General features: G+C 38.1%; 1 protein-coding gene across 1 annotated transcript in view; it reads left to right on the top strand.

The window, feature by feature from the left end:
• Positions 1-20669, top strand: part of dnah6 (dynein, axonemal, heavy chain 6) — a 77523-nt gene that overhangs the window by 27861 nt on the left and 28993 nt on the right. The window contains exons 42-61 of the mRNA XM_065954021.1: positions 127-270; positions 1703-1924; positions 2863-3010; positions 3315-3472; positions 4912-5043; positions 5455-5626; positions 7224-7370; positions 7530-7603; positions 7715-7869; positions 9306-9537; positions 9987-10139; positions 11071-11211; positions 11378-11620; positions 11880-12047; positions 12207-12442; positions 13723-13867; positions 14594-14714; positions 16861-16980; positions 17245-17441; positions 17962-18165. Of these exons, the coding sequence (XP_065810093.1) occupies positions 127-270; positions 1703-1924; positions 2863-3010; positions 3315-3472; positions 4912-5043; positions 5455-5626; positions 7224-7370; positions 7530-7603; positions 7715-7869; positions 9306-9537; positions 9987-10139; positions 11071-11211; positions 11378-11620; positions 11880-12047; positions 12207-12442; positions 13723-13867; positions 14594-14714; positions 16861-16980; positions 17245-17441; positions 17962-18165 (3312 nt within the window). The remainder of the gene's footprint in view (positions 1-126; positions 271-1702; positions 1925-2862; positions 3011-3314; positions 3473-4911; positions 5044-5454; positions 5627-7223; positions 7371-7529; positions 7604-7714; positions 7870-9305; positions 9538-9986; positions 10140-11070; positions 11212-11377; positions 11621-11879; positions 12048-12206; positions 12443-13722; positions 13868-14593; positions 14715-16860; positions 16981-17244; positions 17442-17961; positions 18166-20669) is intronic.

The following is a 20669-nucleotide window of genomic DNA, read 5'->3' as shown; positions in this document are numbered from 1 at the left end:
ACCAATGGATGATAAGACTCTACGACTACATAAAGTGACAATAGCATAATTTGGGTTAGTGTATACTTGAACCATTCCCTTACTTACTGAGTAATTCCCTGCTTGATGTCTGTGTGTTGGTTTTAGGATTCCAAACAACTCAATAGTGTATTATGCCAGACTTTCATATTTTGCTACCTGTGGGCAGTAGGCGGCAACCTGACCTGTTCTCACTGGGATAGTTTTGACACATTTGTCAGGGAGCAGTTTGAAGATAACAGCAATGCTAAGGTATGTACACCTGTACACACACACTCACCATACACACCCACACTAATACCTAATGGGGACAATTGAATAATACCTAATACCTAATACCTAATGGTTTGTGCATTTTGCTGGCAATTGTATAGCGTTTGTGTTTTTGACACCTTTGGTGGCAAACTGTGCTTTACCTCTAGGCTTCTTTAATGCCTCATTTCTGATTGGCGTAGAAAATATATTTCCAACACATTTGATGCTATTAAAATAAAATATGTGAAAAAGCCTGAAAGTGAGCTAATATATAGAACATCATAGTAATATTGTAACATGATGTTTTTTACTGGACCATAGCTAAAATTATAATATATATATTTTTAAAATGATATCAGTCACTCTTGTCAAATGAAGTGCTACAAACAAGCATCCATGTGGTTCATTTTTCTGTACTGGTGTTAAAATATTATTATTATTATTTTAGGTGTTTATCATATAAATAATAAGCTTTGTGTAGAGGGAGTAAAAGTCCATTGCATAGCATTATCCTACCTTGCCCACACTTGACAATTATGAATTAACCGTTACAAGAATAACAGTTTTTACTTTTTAAGATTAAGGTGCCACATACAAATAATGAAGGTATTTTGCCTGCTCTTTTGTAATTTAAAATAACAAAGAGTAAGTTCTTTCATCTGCTTTTTGTAAAACATCTCAAGATAACATGAATTTGCACTAAACAAATAATGACTGATTGATGGATTGAGAGAAAAATAGATGAAAACAGTGGAGGCTGACATTACTGGATGTCTTTTGGCCTTCTGGAAAATAGAAAGCTCATTGTTTAGGCTGGTACCAGCAGTAGATTGATAATGAAATGTCTTACTGACAGGGGCAGAACACATTCAGGCTGGAAAATTTCTCCCTTACCAGAGGGTGTAGTGAAAACACGTAAAAGCATATGAAGACTGCAGAATTTGATTTAAACATGATCAACTTGAGCTGATGTTTTTGTTTTGTTCAGTTATATGAATTGGAATCTTAGTTAGAGAGCTGTTAGCATGAAAATGTTTTTGCATACACCTCAACAATATTGTGAGCAAATACTAATTCAAGTGCCACAAGGAAAACGCCAAACTAGTAAAAATAAGAAACTAAAATCAAGAATGAGTTTCCTTTAGGCATGGGCATTGGGAAGGCTTTGGATCAGTGGTAAAGTTGTTCGTCTCTTATGATGGGGAACTCGATCCCCAGCTCCTTCAGCCACATGACGATGTGTCCCTGAAACTCCTTCGTCAGTGGCGTATGAAGCATGCTTGTAATATTGATGGACAATTTACATAGAAGCCAAATCACACACAGAATAAAGAAGGCATATTCATGTATTTTTGTAAATTCTTGACACTATTGTGTTTTTTAATGCATTTATTTGGGTAAATTAATTTCATTCACATGTGCTGTCTAGCTGCCTAAGTGTGGAACCTTGTGGGGTGTGTACATGAACTTTAATCACAAGTGGCTGGAGTCATGGGAGAAGGTCATCCCTTCATTTAAATACAACAAGGAGCAGCCCTTTTTTGAGATGCTGGTCCCGACCACAGACACTGTTCGCTACGGCTACCTGATGGAGAAACTGTTGTCTGTGCAACGTTCTGTACTCTTCACAGGTGAAACTGGAGTGGGGAAGGTGAGAAGTTATTTATTTATTTCAAACTGTTCCAACACATGTCTTACTTATGACATACTGTCTTGTACCACATTTATCAGACCAATAATTTAGCAAGGAAACCTGGGCAGTAGACTCTGCTGAATTTTATTTGCCCGCTTATGTACCCAAGAATACACAAAAGGGTTGTATTCTGGTGGAGAGAGAAACAATCATGAGCCCTTCAGCACAGCTGATGAGCTTTTGCAGAATTTACGTAAATCTCTGGGTTACTTTTTGAACCTGGTAAGCCAGGACCTGTATATCTTTTCTGCTTGAGTATTGGTTCTTTTTATGCAACTTTGCCAACATTAAGTGAGAAAAAACAAGAACCAATGGAAAGGTTGTAACATAATCTCATTCGAAGGTTTAAAAAGAAAAATCTGTTTACAGAAAAGTATGTTTACATTTTATTTATTTTTTCTCTTATGTTATTTGTTTTAGTTTCATTCACTGCTACTTGAAAAACACTTCCCAAAGTCAGCATTCACTTGTTGCATGCAGAGGACCACAGACACTCATTGTTTATGTTTTAGATAAGAATCTTAAAATCTTTGTACTTCACATCTTTGTGCCCTTACACAGGGACAACATGTGTTGTTGATTTAACAATATATTTGGCAATTGATGCCAAATGAAAAACGTTTCTGGTGAGTTTATGTTCTGACACCAAGGAAGCATTGGATAGACAAAAAGCAATCTCTGGGTCAAATTCTGAGAAAGGATTCAATTAATCTTAAGAATTGACAAAATACACTAAATATAAATACACTAAATCTATGATCTTTTGTGCTGGTTTATTTTGCTAAACCAAAGATCCTTGAAGTTTCGTATTGAATGAATAAGTGAAGCTTTTAAAAAGTATGACACTTCAAGCTACAAAAGTTTTGTTGAAATGCTTATGCGTCTGTCCCTCACAGTCTGTACTGGCTCGAGGCCTTCTAAATAGTATCCAGGAAAAGGCAGGGTACCTTCCGGTCTTCATCAACTTCTCTGCTCAGACCTCCTCTGCTCGAACACAGGAGATTATTGAGTCCAAGCTGGAAAAAAAGAGGAAAAACCTTCTGGGTAATGTTTGACAGTGTCATTACAACAGTCATTTATCAATTGCAATATAGAACAAAAACAAAAAACATTGAAATAATTTGTAAAAACTTTCCAAATTGGTTGGTAGTAATTGTAGTTAATTACGCCAAAAGTCTAAAAAAAACACTATTGTTGCATGTTTCAATTAGCTGGTCTTTACTTTTCTCCTTTGTCAGTCTTAAATGCATACAGTATCTTTCTTTAATTGTATTTATCAACCAAATCAACTTTTGACCCATTTTTCCTTCTGTTTTTATCTCTTTACTTTTCCGACATTCTACTTTAGGTGCTCCTGGTAACAAAAAGTTAGTAGTCTTTGTTGATGATCTTAATATGCCTAAGCTGGACAGTTATGGATCTCAGCCACCTATAGAACTCCTGCGTCAGTTCCAGGACTTTTCTGGCTTCTATGACAGAAAAAAATTCTTCTGGAAAAAGATCCAGGTATAAATGTGTAGCATCTGGGAGCTATATAAAGCATACTAAGATGGAGATGAAGTCACAGTTTGTTGTCTTTGCTGGCATCTATTGTAATTGGCTTTAGAAGCTCATTTTTCTTTTTACCTAAATCTAACAGAGATGGTTTGGAATATTCTTCGTCTTCATAATCAAATTCCTCTTTACTGCTAACTTTTTTGGGGTATTTTCATCCTAGTCAATGATATTGGTAAGCCATAGTAACAGTTTACTTTTTCTGGTGAATAAACCACAACTAGGTGATGGATGATGCTCTTGATTTTATCCGAAAAAGTTGTGGCTGCACCCAGTTTTTAATACAAACAAACACTGAAAATGCAAGGCATTGGTTGGCCCTAGGCTCAAACACCAAAGTGTTTAGTCGTTCAGGAAGAGATGAGGACTTACAAGCATGTTTGAGACTTTCTACTGCCGACATAGACCTATTTAGACGACTAAAACAAAAGTTAATGAAAAAGAGTAAATCATGAAAATCTATTCAACTGAAATCCAATTCTGCAGTAGTGCAACACAATATGCAAGTTACATGTGTTGTGTTAAAAATAAGATCTCTCTCATCTAAAGCACAATTTTTATAATTTCACATCAGAGCATATAAATATTTAATTTCTCTAACTAAAACCTTGAGGCACCAACGGTGTTGGTAGAGATGCAACTGTTCTTAAATTTTGCCTTTTAATTAAACCAAGACCCCAAACATAAATATACCAACAAAATTGTATTTATTCTACCTTAAAGTGGCAGTAGGCAACATAAACATTCCAATGAAAAAATTAAAAAGAAGATGTTGCTAATATATGTAACCAGAATTTTAATAAAACATAATTTTACCTACTCTAGCTTTAATTCTCAGAGTTAATAGATTTTTTCTTTTTTGCATTTGTTAAAGGGAGAGAAAAATTGAGAGGCACAACTAAATCCCATGCTGGTTGTAAAAAACTCATAATTAAAGAGTGGATCACTAGAACTAAGTTCGAATCATTAAGTTATATTTATATTTATTTATTTATATTTTAAACTCTGTAGCACTTTGAGATTTTTGGCCAAACATCTAAATCTTTCTTGCCAAAAATCTAAAGTGTGTTATAGATAAAATGCATTATTATTATTATTATTATTATTATTATTAATAATAATAATAATAATAATAATAATAATACGCATTTTGATTTAATTATCCATCTCTAGTTCCAGCCCATCAGATATGTAAATTTGCTGATTGTCTATTAGCTATGTAACTTGAAAATCTTTTACAGTTAGGACTGTTACAGAACAATTACTTGTGACTGCAACATTTTCCTATATTTGGGTTTGGTCCTGTTGGACCTTCTTTGTTACCCTTCATGTCTTTTACATTGTAACAAATCATCTTTGAATTTACTCTGCCTTTCTTTTCTGACCTACAGGAAATGATCATTGCTGCAGCATGTGCTCCTCCAGGAGGGGGACGTAATCCAGTTACCACACGATTTGTTCGACATTTTAGCATGCTGTGTATTCCCACACCTTCAGAACACAGCCTGAAACAGATCTTCAAAGTGAGAATACAAACATGCACAGACAAGCGCACATTAATACGGCAAGGATTGCTGCCCTCATTGACTTTTCTTCTTCTGTTACAGATTTAATAAATTATTATATTGAGTATCTTTGACTCTAGTCCATAGTTGTACTAGTTGTACATACTAGTTTTACATAGTTGGGTTGTTACTGGTACTCTGAAATTGTATATCTGATTTACTAATTTACTCTGTTGAATATTACAAATTAAATTAGACACTGAAAAACTTTACCCATAACAAACCATTTGCTTCTAAACTTTGCTTGTTCCTGCTCTCTTTTTTATTGTTTCATTGTTTTATTGTTTCTTCCTTTCACCAATTGCCCTCTGTTCTTAACAATTTATTCCTTTTTTCATGTTTGTTATGATGCTTTCCAACCCTCTTAAGGCCATCTTGAATGGATTTCTTAGTGAGTTTTCCCAGGAGGTAAAGGACTGTGCTGGTCAGATTGTGGATGCAGCTGTGGAGATATACAACCGTTTGAGTGTTGACCTGTTGCCCACTCCAGCTAAGTCACACTATGTCTTCAATCTCCGTGACTTATCCAAATGTGTCCAAGGTGAGGTATGTGTAGATACATATGCATACACACACATTCAGAACTCCCCCTGACACCTCTGCAAAGATGAGTTGTGGTTCAGAGGTAGGATTGGCAGACTACATCTGGTAGTGTCCATTGGCAAGACACTGAACCTTTAACAGCTTCCGAATGCATTGCTAATAGCTAATGAATGCGTGGGAATGTGAATTCCAGTAGGCTGCTTTAGGGTGTCTCACCCTAGGGTGTCCTTAGCCAAGACACTTAACCCCGAATTGCTCCCGCTGCTTCGGTGGCGGTGTATGAATGGATTAGTAACTTCTGATGGATGATACTACATAGCAACCTCTGTCATATGGGTGTGAATGGGTGTGAATGGGTTGGTGTGACATGCAGTGTAAAAGCGCTTTGAGTAGTCAGAAGACTAGAAAAGCACTATATAAGCTCAAGTCCATTTACCATTACCCTCACCAGTTCCTTAGATGATTGCAGACATGATCAATTTGTCTCTATCAACGTCTCCATCCAACGTACCCTGGTCAATTAAGTAACATAATTTTACTTTTTTGTAGTGCCTTGCCTTGATTTAGGCACTTTATCTAACAATGACTGTATCAAGCATTCACTTCCCCACTTACCCCATCAAGGATGCGAAGGATGGAACCCCAAACTTCTCCTTAATGCCATGCCATTGACATAAATAATAAAATTGTCATTGGTTTAGTACTGACAAGAAGTCTGGCAGCCTTTGTGAAATGGTGAATGATTTTTCAAGTCACAAAAAGAGCAGGTCTAGACCATACTCTTTGTTACTCTTTGTTATATTATTTACAAAGACCCAACATTAATCCACAATGAGCACCATGAGCACATCACTAAGCAACATTTATCAAAGTTACAGTAGCAAGGACAAACTGTCTTTAAAAGGCAGAACAGCCTTCTGCCGAAACTGTGTTGGGGATGAGGGGAGACAGAGGGAGATGCAGAAAGAGAGAGACAGAACAACAATGAATAAAATAGATTTATAGCTACATTGCCAGTCATAATGGTACAGTGTAGTATTAGCAGTAACAGTTAAGTGTGATAATATTGATCAGTCTATTAACATTAGCAACTATAATGATAATGAAATGGGGAGGACTGATTATGTTGAATATCACAGTTCTTCAACTGAGCAGCTCAACGATGCACTTAATTACATCCACAATTCACCATTTTTATACCCTGAGCAAATCAGGGACTGGGCGAAATGACATATACACTTGGTTTAGTACTTTTAGATCCTAAATTGTCTGTCTTAAGTACAGCACCCAACAGAAGAGTGCCAAACCCTACTTTATACTGTCAAACTTAGGTTTACCCAAATGCATATGCTGCATTGATATCCTGCTTATCACATTACCCATGTTACTGTTGTCTGTGGCATTTATAAAATACAGTTAGTTAAAAACAAATAAAATTCAGTCATTTGAATATTATATTCACCAAGATGGCCGATTACCAATTAACAAATTCATGCAACCTGGAGCCCTTAAGGATGATATTGAATAGAATAGTAATGCATATGTATTTACAATTATATGTTAATATAATGACTAAATCCTCTCCTGATATATAGGTATACTGCAGTGTGAGCCGAGTCAAGTGGGAGACAAGAACCAGATCTTCCGTCTCTTCTGCCATGAGTGTCAGCGGGTTTTCCACGACCGACTCATCAACAATCAAGATAAGATGTATTTTAATACCATCCTCGGTGAAATGTCTGGTAAGAACCTAGTCAGAAAGACTGTCTCGTGGCTTACTCTTCTAAACCCACAAACGTTTAAAATCTGGTACATTTTGGACTCCAAAGTACTTAATTTTTTTGTTCCATTTTACTAGTTTAAGAGCAGTTCATTTTTGACCCTTCTCTTCTTTCTGCTAGGCAAATATTTCAGCTTTAACTTGGAGCCCTCATTCTTTGTGACTCAGCCTATTATATTCGGGGACTTTATCAAGGTCAGGTTCTGTCTTTTTTCAAGGAAATTGCTAATAATTAATAAAACATTTGATTTGTATGTCTAAAGTTATAAAATGATTGTCATTGCTCTTCACAACAAATATCTGTAGTTTGGTGCTGAAAAAGAAGACCGTCTGTATGAGGATCTGACTGACATTGATAAGATTAAGGCTGTGCTCCAGGACTATCTTGATGATTATAACTTGACCTTCTCCAAGGAAACCAAGCTGGTTTTCTTTCAGGATGCCATTGAGCATGTCTCCAGGTACATGCATGCAAACTTGCGACACTAAATTGACAGATACTCCATCAGATGTCTTCACCATAGGTGGCTAATGCTTTTTAGCTATAGTTGGTAAATAGTGTCAGACAATAGTATATAATAGTCAAATAAATACTGTTACATGCTCAAGGATTGTTTGTCTTGTAAGGACCTATTCTGTGGACCAATTACTGTTAAGTATTTGATAGCATAACTCTAAATATAAAGAGGAATTCAAAATAATTAATTTACTTGTGTGCACCCAGTTTCTGCTCATATGATTATGGGAAAACCTATCTTTTATCTTTAAACAATGCATTTAATTTACTCAAAAACATATTCTTTAACAATAGAAGTGAGTATGGGTTAGAAATGGCATAATGTGAAAGCCAACCTTATATTTTTAAACAAAACATATGATTTACTCACAAATGTATTCTTTAACAAAAAAAGTGAGTATCTGTTAGTAATTGCAAAAAGGCTTTGCCAAAATACTCTTGAAAACTTTCTCTGAGAATATACACTCACTGACCACTTTATTAGGTACAGTTGTTCAACTGCTTGTTATTACAAGTATTTATGCAGCCTATCACATGGCAACAACTCAATGCATTTAGGCATGTAGACATAGTGGTAGTGTATACATGGTCAACACGATTTTTTGAAGTTCAAACGAGCACCAGAATCAGCATGGTTGTTGGTGCCAGACGGGCTGGTCTGAGTATTTCAGCAACTGCAAATCTACTTGGATTTTCATGCACAACCATCTCAAGAGTTTAAAGAGAATGGTCAGACTGGTTCGAGGTGATAGAAAGGCAACAGTAACTCAAATATTCCCTTTGTTACAACCGAGGTGAGGTCCTTGTGTACTATTTGAGCATCATTTAAACACCACAGCCTACCTGAGCATTGTTGCTGACCATGTCAGACCCTTTATGATAACAGTGTACCCATCTTCAGATGGCTACTTCCAGCAAGATAACGCGCCATGTCATAAATCAGAATCAGAAATACATTATTAAAATTTGTCAAAATTGAACATGACAATGAGTTCACTGTACTCAAATGGCCTCCACAGTCAACAGATCTCAATCTAAAAGAGCAATTTTGGGATGTAGTGGAATGGGAGATTCGTCTCATGGATGTGCAGCCCACAAATCTGCAGCAACTGTGTGATGATATTATGTCAATGTTGACCAAAATCTCTAAAGAAATGTTTCCAGCACATTGTTGAATCTATGCCACAAAGAATTAAGGCATTTCTGAAGGGAAAAGGGGGTCCAACCTGGTACCAGCAAGGTGTACCTAATAAAGTGGTCGATGAGTGTACATGACACGTTAGTGAAACTTGTGAGCTATATCTTGTAACAACAGCATTTCCGGCTTTCTCCTTTACAAAAGACCAGGCTGTAAACATTGTTTATTTTTATTTATTTAAGGATCGCTCGGATGATTCGCCAGGAGAGAGGCAATGCCCTTCTCGTGGGGGTAGGAGGTACAGGCAAGCAGTCACTCACTCGGTTGTCAGCCCATATGTGTGGGTACTGTTGCTTTGAGATTGAACTGAGCCGAGGCTATAACTATGATAGCTTCCATGAAGACTTGAGGAGGCTGTACAAGATGGCTGGTGTGGAGGGCAAGGATATGGTGTTCCTATTTACAGATAATCAGGTGTGATATGATGACTTTGCTCTTCTAAAGATAATAAATGGACTTGAAATGATAAATTGACATGAACTTTTACAGCACTTTTCCAGTCCTCTGACTACTAAAAGCACTTCATACACTGCAGGTCACATTTACCCATTCACACCACAATTACACACTGATTGCAGAAGTTGCTATTTAAAGTGTCCATCAATAACTAATCCGATCCATACACATTACCATGCTGATTGTGCAGCAATTTTGGGTTCAGTGTCTTGCTCAAGGACAAGGACATTTTGCTGAAGATGCTAGGAATCAAATCCCTGACTTTCAATTAAGAGATGACCGATTCTACCACTGACCGACAGCCAAATAAACATTTGTAATCATGTACATAATTTTTAGTTTTGTTTGTAGTTCATGATGATTCCCAAGTGTATACAGAACTCTCCACTCTCTCTTTCCTGCCATAGATTGTGGTAGAAGAGTTTTTGGAGGATATTAACAACATGCTGAACTCTGGTGAAGTGCCTAATCTTTTTGAGAAGGATGAGCTGGAACAAGTACTTGCTGTCACTCGCCCGAAAGCCAAAGAGGCTGGAATCAGTGAAGAGAACAGAGATGAGGTAAACACAGCCATAAACACTTACTTAAACTCAATAATTCACTTGATGATTAAATTGAGTAGTCTTTTTATATTATAAAAAATTATACCAAGATTTCTTCAGTTGTGAATTCAGGAAATAAGGCTTTTTGAAGAGTTAAAAGAACACACTAGTGTGATGATAATTTTAACCAAACTTATATGGTAGTGTTTTTCAACTTTACTTGTAAAGTGCTCAAAAGATTAGGGTACGGAAAGGCTTTTTTGCCAAATCTTTTTTTTTTAAATAATATCGGGCAGCATTGAGTCATTGCAATCTTTATTTTTAGGTCTAATATGAACTAGGGGTTTTGAACAGTTATGTCTAGTCCAGTATGAGTGTGTAACTCAAAGACATTTGCCCATTTGATGCTGTATTTGGCTTATGTGTACATGGTAAATTACTCCAAGTATTTTCTGCTGTACAATTAGTTTCTGTCAAAGTCATTTGCATTTGATGCCTTAACCCTTGTTGAACATATCTCTTATAGTAATAGTCTGAACAGTGTTACCCAATTAGTACCTTCAGGTCTGCTTTTGTAATTAAATGTTCCTACCACAAAGTGTTTAACTTCACCCTTGTCGCTTTTGTAGCAGGATATGGTCTGTGTAGTTAACTTGGTGAGTGATGGAGGAGGATAACAGTCTTCATCCTTGCTTACAAATTGATTAGAATAATCAGACCATCCCATAACAAGTTCCACCCACTCTGTATCAGATGCTTAATTTCTACTCCTTCAGCCATTCAGATGTGATCAATACTGCTGACATTTCTGTGCAGATATAGCCATTGGGTCAGGGTAAAACTAGTTATTTTAAGTCAGTGTCCATGAGGGTGTCATAAAGTTGATCTGACTGCTTAGTCCAAACCCCCAGAAATTACTAATCTGTGTGTGTGTTTGTGGGGCCTTCAGGTGTTCCAGTATTTCATCTCGCGTGTACGGAAAAACCTGCACATTGTGCTGTGTATGAGTCCTGTGGGTGATGCTTTCAGGTCCCGCTGTCGAATGTTTCCTTCAATTGTCAACTGCTGCACCATTGACTGGTTTGTGCAGGTATGGATCTTGTTTTTCTGACTTTATCTACTCAAGTTTTGTTTTGGGGTGACGTAATAAAATATTTTTGTTCCTCATGTTATTTTGAATTAAGTGTGCAATTAAAGAAAACCCCCAAAACTTCTATGCACTAAAAACTGTATCCCACTTTCTCCCTGATGTTCAGTGGCCTCATGAGGCACTGCTCTCAGTTTCTCAAGCATTTTTTCAGAATGTGGAGTTTGGCAGTGATGAGCTAAAACAGAGCTTCTCAGCCATGTGTGTGGAAATACACACTAGTGCCACCAACATGGCTGAGCGCTTCTACTCAGAACTGAGACGAAGATACTATACTACGCCTACCTCTTACCTGGAGCTCATCAACCTCTACCTATCTATGCTAGAAGGGAAAAGAACAAATTTAGTGCTCGTAAGTCTTACAATTCCCGTGTTTATTGCATTTTATGTATAATTTAAACGGTGAGAAACAACCCTAACTGTATACTGATATTAAATTGGCCTGACATTAATGACTCAACATTGTTGAAGACAAAGCAGAAGATAGTTGCTGTAGGTACAGGTTTATTGTGACTTTGAACTTTTTTCTCATGTAATATCTTCTTTGGGGATGTGGCAATGTTACAGAAATATTCATTATATAGTCTGAGTGTGGGTTTATTTATTTGCAGGCCAGGGATCGTATTAAGAATGGTCTTACAAAACTCCTGGAGACCAACAAGCTTGTGGACAAAATGAAAGTAGACTTGTCTGCTCTGGAGCCAGTCCTAAAACAAAAATCCATTGATGTTGATGCCCTTATGGAGAAATTGGCTATAGACCAGGAGAGCGCTGACCAGGTGTGTGTGTGTATTTGCGTGTGTGTGAGAGGGATAATGAATTATTATAACATAATATTTGAAAACATATGGCAACTGTCTTCTCTAATGTAAAGATAAGGCTTGATACAGTTTTCTCATTTCTGAATTTGTATCTTGCAAAAAATACAATTTTCACAGGTGCGTAAAGTAGTTAAGGAAGATGAGGCTTTGGCCAAGGTCAAGGCTGAAGATACTCAAGCCATAGCTGATGACGCTCAGAGAGACCTAGATGAGGCTCTGCCAGCCCTCCAGGGTGCCAATCAGGCTCTGAATTCCCTTGACAAGGCAGACATCTCTGAGATCAAGGTGTTTACCAAGCCGCCAGACCTTGTCATGACCGTCATGGAGGCTGTGTGCATCCTGCTTAGCTGCAAGTCAGTATTCTTTCTACTATTGCAAGCAGATGTAAAAAATGTTGTCATAAATCATGTAGACTCTATGTATGTTAATAGTTTCACAATGTCAGGTTATGGGTGGTATTTAATATTGTGTTTTCTCCCTCTTGTTCTTTCCCTCCTTCTGTCCTTTCCTAACTGCCTCCCTAAGTATTCATTTTTTTCATCTCTATGTAAATCAAGCACCTATTCTTAATGTAAATAAAACTGTTTTCTCATTGCCTAACATCCAAAACTTGTTAAGCAACTGAAACCACCTCTGTATCAGTAAGGCAAACAGCCTGTTGAAAGGGAAGAGTTTGTTTGCAAGATACATCTCCAGTATTGTGCTAGGATGCATCATCAGTGATGTTCCTTAGGTCATTGGTGGTTTCGGGTCTTTCAACATTAGACCCCCTCACCCAGGTGATCCATCCGGGGTTGTTCAAGTCCTTCATTGCATCCCAGCTGCAGCAATCCATGGGCTCGCCCTCTTTATACAAAGCCACAGGGTAGCTTCCTCTGCAGCTTTATTGATGGAACCTGTGGCTCTAGTCTTCGCAGTTCCTGTAACAAGGCCTGCCAGAGCTTTGCAGATAGAGCGCCAAGCAAATCCCTGACAGCCCACTTCAATCGGCTCACGAAGAGCCAGCCTTGCTCTCTACACTGCTCCACCAGCTCCCTGTATTTGGATAGCTTCCTCTCGTAAACCTCCTCCATGTAATCTTCCCAGGGCACAGTCAACTCCCAAATGATCATCCTCTCCCAGCGCACAGGGAGCAGGAAGGTGTCTCAGTCTTGCCTCATGTGTGAAGGTTTGCTGGACTTTGTAAGGTGTCATAGACCACTTGGACCAGAAATCTGATGCGGTGGATGTCTGCCCGCTAGAAATTTGACCAGGTGTCCTGGACACTCCACCTCCTCAGACTTAACGGTCATGTTCATGGCTAGGGCAAAAAGGATGACTGAGATGGTGCAGCCAGTTATGATTCCCTTCTCAAGCCTGTGCCAATCTGATGTTGTGCACAGAGAGAGAGAGAGAGAGAGAGAGAGAGAGAGGGACAGATAAGAGCTCAAGGTGCCAGTTCCTCCGGTAGTCTAAGCCTATAGCAGCATAGCTAGGAGCTGGTCTACACCTGCGCCAGCCCTAACTATAAGTTTTATCAAAAAGGAATGTTTTAAGTCTAATAAAGCCATGCATGGGCATTCTTCAGCTTTTATCAGATATTATGTAAGATCTTTTTTCACAAATTCTCACTAATATCCCTTTGTCCTTACAGACCGGACTGGCAAGGTGCCAAGCAAGTACTGGGAGACGCAAATTTCCTCAGGCGTCTGACAGACTACGACAAGGATAATATCAAGCCACAAATCCTTCTAAAGCTGCAAAAATACATCAGTAACCCTGATTTCATACCTGAAAAGGTATGTTGAGTAACACACCAATATGTATGGTAGATCCAGAGGAGAGGTCAACTATACTAAATGTTGAGATTATAGGTACTGAACCAAAAAAATGCACTCAGAGATTGCAATGTTCTGGTATAGGTAATAGGGCGTTATTAGCTTTTAAAAAATAAAGTCAAGACTAAACAGTAACGGCTTTATGGATGAAATTATCAATTGTAAATTCTAATTTAAAAGGGATCCAATTTATTGAAATTTAAGGGATATGATTTACTTTCCTAGTACTGTACTTACAACTGCATTTCGGCCTTACTGAAGAGCCTTTAGAAACTTTGGCCAGGCTGATATTAAGGAACTGCAATTATTTAGCATACAAGAACTTAAAGAACATTTTTTAACTTTTTTTTAGATAAGATATGTCTTAGTTTTGCAATGTTACAAAGTTAAAAAAGCAGTCCTTTATGTTTGAGTAGAAAAGATAACTCTTAATAAGAGATAGATAATTCTGTTGTACGTGCTGGGAAAATCCATTACTCAAACAAATCCAGTCGATATTACTTCAACCAGCCATATATAGTTCCTGTAATACCAATTGTGTTTTCTAGTCTCTATTAAAGAATACAGTGGTCAATGGTTTTAAGTGCATGTTTTCAAGTTATGCACATCATGAAGAGTCTAGAACTATTAAGGGGTCAATTGTGCTGTTATTTTATTTGTAATTTCTTATTGTGTTGCTGCTTTTAGGTGGAGAAGGTATCCAAAGCCTGCAAGTCTATGTGCATGTGGGTCAGAGCCATGGATCTTTACTCTAAAGTCCTCAAAGAAGTGGGCCCAAAAAGAGCAAAACTTGCCATGGCACAGGTCAGTAATAACTGTTACAACATTTTAGCTGCACAATGGCAGAGTTTTGTTGCAGGCAAACTGAATCAGGGCATTTTAAATTGTTCATAACAACTTAAAAATTGAGTTTACTTAAAAATTAAAAACTCTACACCTGGCTCCTAAATTAGCATGAATAAACAAACATGATGGAAATATATCGTTACTCGCCAGCAGGCATGTCAAAATTATTTTGTATGTTGTGTGTAAGCTATCCACCATCCTCTTGATCGAAAGGAAGACATATTATGGTAAATTCATTTAGGTAATTCAGCATATGAAATAAAAATCTTAATGCAAAGCTGAAACATTTATAGTGTTACTGAATTACTCCTAGATTGTTAAAATCTATTTTACGGCAGACAAAAAAATGGCCAAGATGTACAAACCATTGTTCAGCTGGTGTACTAACATTGTCAGTAGACAGAGTTTGCAGTAATTGGATTTCTGCTTGTTTATTTTTTCATTTGACGGTTGTGTTTATGTTGGAACTGTTTGGTGTTGTTTTTGGCTTTGGGCAGACAGCAGAGATGATGAATGTAGTCAACTGTGGGACTGGTGTTGTGTCCCTATTCCTTACTAGCTTTTACTTTGTGATATCTGTCTCTATCACGACATTCTTCACACATTCTCCCACGTAGTATGGCCTTTTTTTATTGTATCCATGTTTTTATTGTCACATGTCATTATTGTTTCAGTATGAATGACTACAAGATAGCACTACATCAAAGCAGATTACTAAAAGATAAAAAGAATAGTAAAATAATAGAATAATAAAATAAAAAAATAGTTTGCTAGGTTCAGTAAAGCTATTCACATGAAAGCTATGAATATATTTTAATTCCCTAAAGCAGACATATAACTGTTATTCCTTTGTCTCAGAGCTCTAACCCTTCCATTATTTCTGGTCATGTATTAAATTACAAATGGTAAAATACGGAATATAAGTCGCACCGGTATATAAGACGCACCCTGTTTTGAAGATCTCTTATAGAGAAAAAAAAGTCTAACTGTTTTCCTGCGTGACAATTTATATTGTGTTCAGCGATGTCTACAATGTGCAGTTTCCGTACAACTGTGTCGCTCTTTTAGTTCCGTTTGCTTTCACTTTCGGGAGTTTGCACTCCTACTAGCTACAGTACGGTAGTTGAGCTCTCAGCCTGCAGAGAAAGTTGTGAGTAACAGACTCCTAGCTTGCAAGCTGCGCAGCCCGACTCGGCTGGTCACTCTTATGACAATGATAATATAGGACTCTTTCAATCAAAAGAGCACTCCACAAGGTTTATTTACGGACCAATGTACCGTTTTTTTCAGTAAATGCATGATTATGACCTTGTGAGGGAGAAAAGATGTGGAAAAAGTTGAGCTGTTAATTGTAATAAACACAACGTTAATTTGATGTCAAAACTTTATTCACCTCCCGGTGGACACACACAACAGCCTGCAGCTAGTCTTATTTTTACAGTCTATGGTCTCACCGCACAACACCCTGCGCATGCGCCGCCCCAGTTCAAGGTTCACATTGAAAAACATGTTTACAGTAAGTAACATGGTAAGAGAGAAACACAAGTTAACAGCGCAGCCAGCCTGGTCTGTGTCGCTGTCTTACCCAGAACAGCGAGCACTCAGCTTTCAATACACAATGAATGGGGATGGGTTTTAATCACATCAGGTCGCAGTTAGGGGCCGCTTTAATGACCATCTTTGGTCCTCCAAGCAGGTGGCCAGGGTACAGGCCATAGGTACAGGCCCGACCTATGGCTTCTTTCCCGCATGTCATTTCCTGCTCTCTCATCACTGCTCTCTCTGCTGATTCTGCTCTATCCATCATCCTATCCAATTAAGGCAAAAAGCCCAAAAGTAAATCTTTAAAAAAAATAAGACTCGAGCTCAACTGCAACATCTACTGTACATCTATTCTGAAAATCCTTTTAATGGGATTTTTTAAACATAATTTTCCCCCAAAATCAGTTTTCTAAATAAGTACAATCAGTTACAATTGATCTAGTAAACAGGATGGCCCGTATACGTTGAAACAAATATTGAGAATAAAGAATTTAAACGTTACCTTTATCATTCACTAATTGCTTTATCCTCTGTCCTTTTCCCGGTTTTACAACACATGCAGGAAGAACTGGATATGACTATGGCTACCCTGAAAGAGAAGCAACAAAAGCTTCAGGAGGTGGAGAGCCAGATCAAGGACTTACAGGACCAGTTTGACAGCAGTTTAACTGAGAAGGAGGATTTGAGTAAGGGGCATTTCATTTACCTGTTAACACTTCAGAGTTCTACCTGGGTTTGAAATTCAATTAAACTACGTATTTTTTATAAATTCTTGTAAATTCGTAAAGATGGAGTGATTTCTACCAGAAAGTTCCAGCTAATCTCTTAGCCATCTTAGTTATTAAAAGTGTCTTTTAAACCCAGTTTTATAAAATAAGTCTGCCATTATCACCTGACTAATTTTCCTTTCTGGCTATTTCTTTGTGTTCTTCCTGTTCTCTTCCCTAAAGTTAACACTATGGCTTTGACAAAGATTCGGTTGACCAGGGCAGGGAAGCTTACTTCTTCTCTAGGGGATGAACAAATACGCTGGAAGGAGAGTGTTGCCTTGTTTGACCAAGAGATTATAAACGTTGGGGGAAATGTCTTCATTGCAGCTGCTTGTGTGGCCTACTATGGAGCATTCACTTCCCATTATCGACAGCTGGTAGGTACATTCTACTATAGGGGTAATGCTTTAGAAATACCTTGGTAACACAGGATAGACTACAGCGCATACTTTAGATTTGCTCATAGATGCAATACAGTGCACTATGCACCATTATCTTGCATTGTCCATATATATATCCACATATTATACATAAGATAGAATAAGATAGAAAAGAAAAAGTATCATAAAATATTAATTGGACAGAAAGACAAGAGATTTAGTGGTGGCTGTGGCTCAGTTGGTAGAGTTGTCACCTCTCAACCGGAAGGTTGAGGGTTCGTCGATGTACGTCCTTGGGCAAGACACTTAACCCCGCATTGCTCCCGCTGCTTCAGTGGCGGTGTATGAATGGATTAGTGTTGTATTTACTCTCTGATGTACGTTGCTTTGGATAAAAGCGTCTGTTAAGTGAATTGAACATTGTAACATTTTAAACAAATCATCTTTCAAACAAAATGTTAAAAAAACAGAGAAAAATAAAAGTACTCATATAGATGTTTTTGCCCCATTTACCCAGCTTATTGACCACTGGATTAAACAGTGTGAGGAACTGAACATCCCCATCAGTTCCAGCTTCAACCTGATCAACATTCTGGGTGAACAATATATCATCCAGGAGTGGAACACAGAGGGTCTGCCACGTGACACTGTGTCTATTGAGAATGGGATCTTGGTGACTGAGGGACGCCGTTGGCCTCTCATGATCGACCCACAGGATCAGGTGAACTAACAGCTAACATTTAGGCAGCAATCCAAAGGGCATTTCAAGCTTTGATTCATTTTTTTTTAGAATGATTGATGAGTTTATTATTGGAGGATTTTAATTATCTGTTTATCAATTAGCTTCACATATGGTGTCATGTTTGGGACTTGTAAATAGTACAAGAGAGAAAGCAATCTTATTACCCTTGTCCAACTGAGTCAAGCCTTTCTCCTTATACTCCTTCACCACATCAATCATTTTGGTCTTGGTATGAATGTTCTTTCTAAATGTCCATGATGTGATATCCATGTAGTTGTAAACTGACTGATTTTTTTTCCCCGGAAAGACAACAGTATGGATTTATAGTCACTGCCTTATAGCACCAATAGCTTGCTTTTTTCAAATCCTTGGTAAATTTTATCCCATGTCTTTTTTCTTGAGTACACAGATTTATCTTGCTCTTCAGAGTGGGGGAAATGGCTTCAGTTAACAGACTAGACTTCTGTCTAGTTAACTGTGAAGTCTGCCACGTCTAATTGTACCTAACACGTGATTCATTTTGTTGCACCACTATATTGAATACTCTTTCTTTAATAAGTCTTACGTGGTTGCAGTCTGTCTGTCTTGCTGTCTATATAGCCGTTTTCACATATGCACTCCGAAAAATATCTAGATAATTGCAGGAGGACCGCTCCAGAGATTCTCCCGACCTAGCTGTTCACATATGCTCCTCACAGCAAGGGGACTATCCCTGACAGAGGGGAGGGGGCGCAGGGGGATTTCCTGAGGTAAGACGTGACGTAAACAAACAACGCGGAAGTAGCGGCCGAAGCAACAGAGTCCGCTACACGACCTTATAATGAGAATATTTGCCTTTATATCAATGCTATGTGTAATCCAATGGAATGACAACATCCTCAAAAGAGTGGAGAACAACATACTGACGAACAGAAAACAGAATGCAGACGTTTAATTACGTGCACGGAGATCGTAGTGGTCGCGTGCAGACACTTTAGCCAGTCACTGTTTTCAACGTCATTCTCTTTCTATTGGCTCGAGTTGAAATCTCCAGAGTATGCTGCCAAGTTCAGACATCAGCTCACTCAAACTTTCTGCGGAAAAAATACTAGGGGTCTGGCCGCAGAAACTCTGTGTAAAGTCTGCGTGAATAATGCGGCTGTTTGCCCCTCCAGGTAGCCAAATCTCTGGAGTTTTTCAGGAGATTTCCGTATGTGTGAAAAGAGTTTATGCCTCTGGAACCAACTCACAAGATTTCAAGACAGGCTGTTGCACAGCATCATAATAATCAAGCCGACTCAGATCTAGAGCAATATACTCTTCCTGGGCCTTATCTGTTAAGGAGCCATGTATGTGTGTGACCCCCCCCCCCCCTCTCCTTTTGGCCAATCCCGCTGCAAAGCTATCTTCTCAAACAGCTTGAAAAAGGACTCATCCTTCTCAGCATCAAACCATGGCACCAAAGACAAACACTTATCAAAGAACTGTCGTTGCTCCTGAAATCTACGATTCAAAGCAAGTTTAGCTCTCTCAAAGTCAAGTTTTATTTTCTCATTATTTCTTGTTGTCTATCTCTTGTTCCTGTCACTTGTACTGTCTACCTCTTGCAAATGTTTTCCAAATGGCAATAAACTGAACTCAACTTACCTTCCCTTGCTTTCTCCTCAGTGTAACAATTGACCAATATACTCTGCATGAGCTCCTCATAGGCAAATAATTCCTCTATCTGATACTCTGCCATGTTTGAAATTTACCAATAATTATAACACAGTAAGGGTGTCTAGTAGAAAGTACAAATTACATCAACAATGCAGTCTAGCTGACCTGCACAAAACAAATGCCTCTGAGCTTGGATAACCAACTACTGCCATAATACCTTAAAGTTACTTACCAGCCCATACAAAGCCAAATACAAACCTACAACCAGCTAGGCGCCAGCAAACAAGCCACTGCACAGAGATAGTATGTGCTTACAAAGCACCACGGCCAAAACACATGCCACACTACATCAAAACTCAAGCACAAACCAAAACATTAATACTGTTGTGTTCCTGAGCGAAACACACAAACAAATGTCAACTTACTTATCACTATAGCTACAGCTGCCTGTACGCTTATGTTAGCCGAGTTGACCAACTACTTAACGTATACACACGCACGACTAATGGGACAGGCACATCACATGAAAACAACACCTTGTAAACAACACAGGCTTCGCTTCACATCCTTGGGGAGCTCCAATTTCTTAGCTTTCAGTCACATGACTGGCGCAAAGGACTGGAGGGCAGAAAGTAGTGGCCACCATTGAACACACCCTCGCTGCAGTACAAGCCTGATCATTTTCCATCTTTTCAAAATGACACATATTTAAATCAATCAATTTATTTATAACCAATTTTATATAATGAGAAGAAAGTGATTCTGAAGCCTGTTTTTCTGTTTTTTCTTTTTTCAGCACCAAAAAAATGTGTTTCCTTCCGAAGTGCTATATTTACAGTCTCTTT

The sequence above is a fragment of the Labrus bergylta genome, chromosome 1 (genome assembly GCF_963930695.1).
Source record: "Labrus bergylta chromosome 1, fLabBer1.1, whole genome shotgun sequence".
Lineage (NCBI taxonomy): Eukaryota > Metazoa > Chordata > Actinopteri > Labriformes > Labridae > Labrus > Labrus bergylta.
This window is presented reverse-complemented; position numbering and strand designations above follow the sequence as displayed.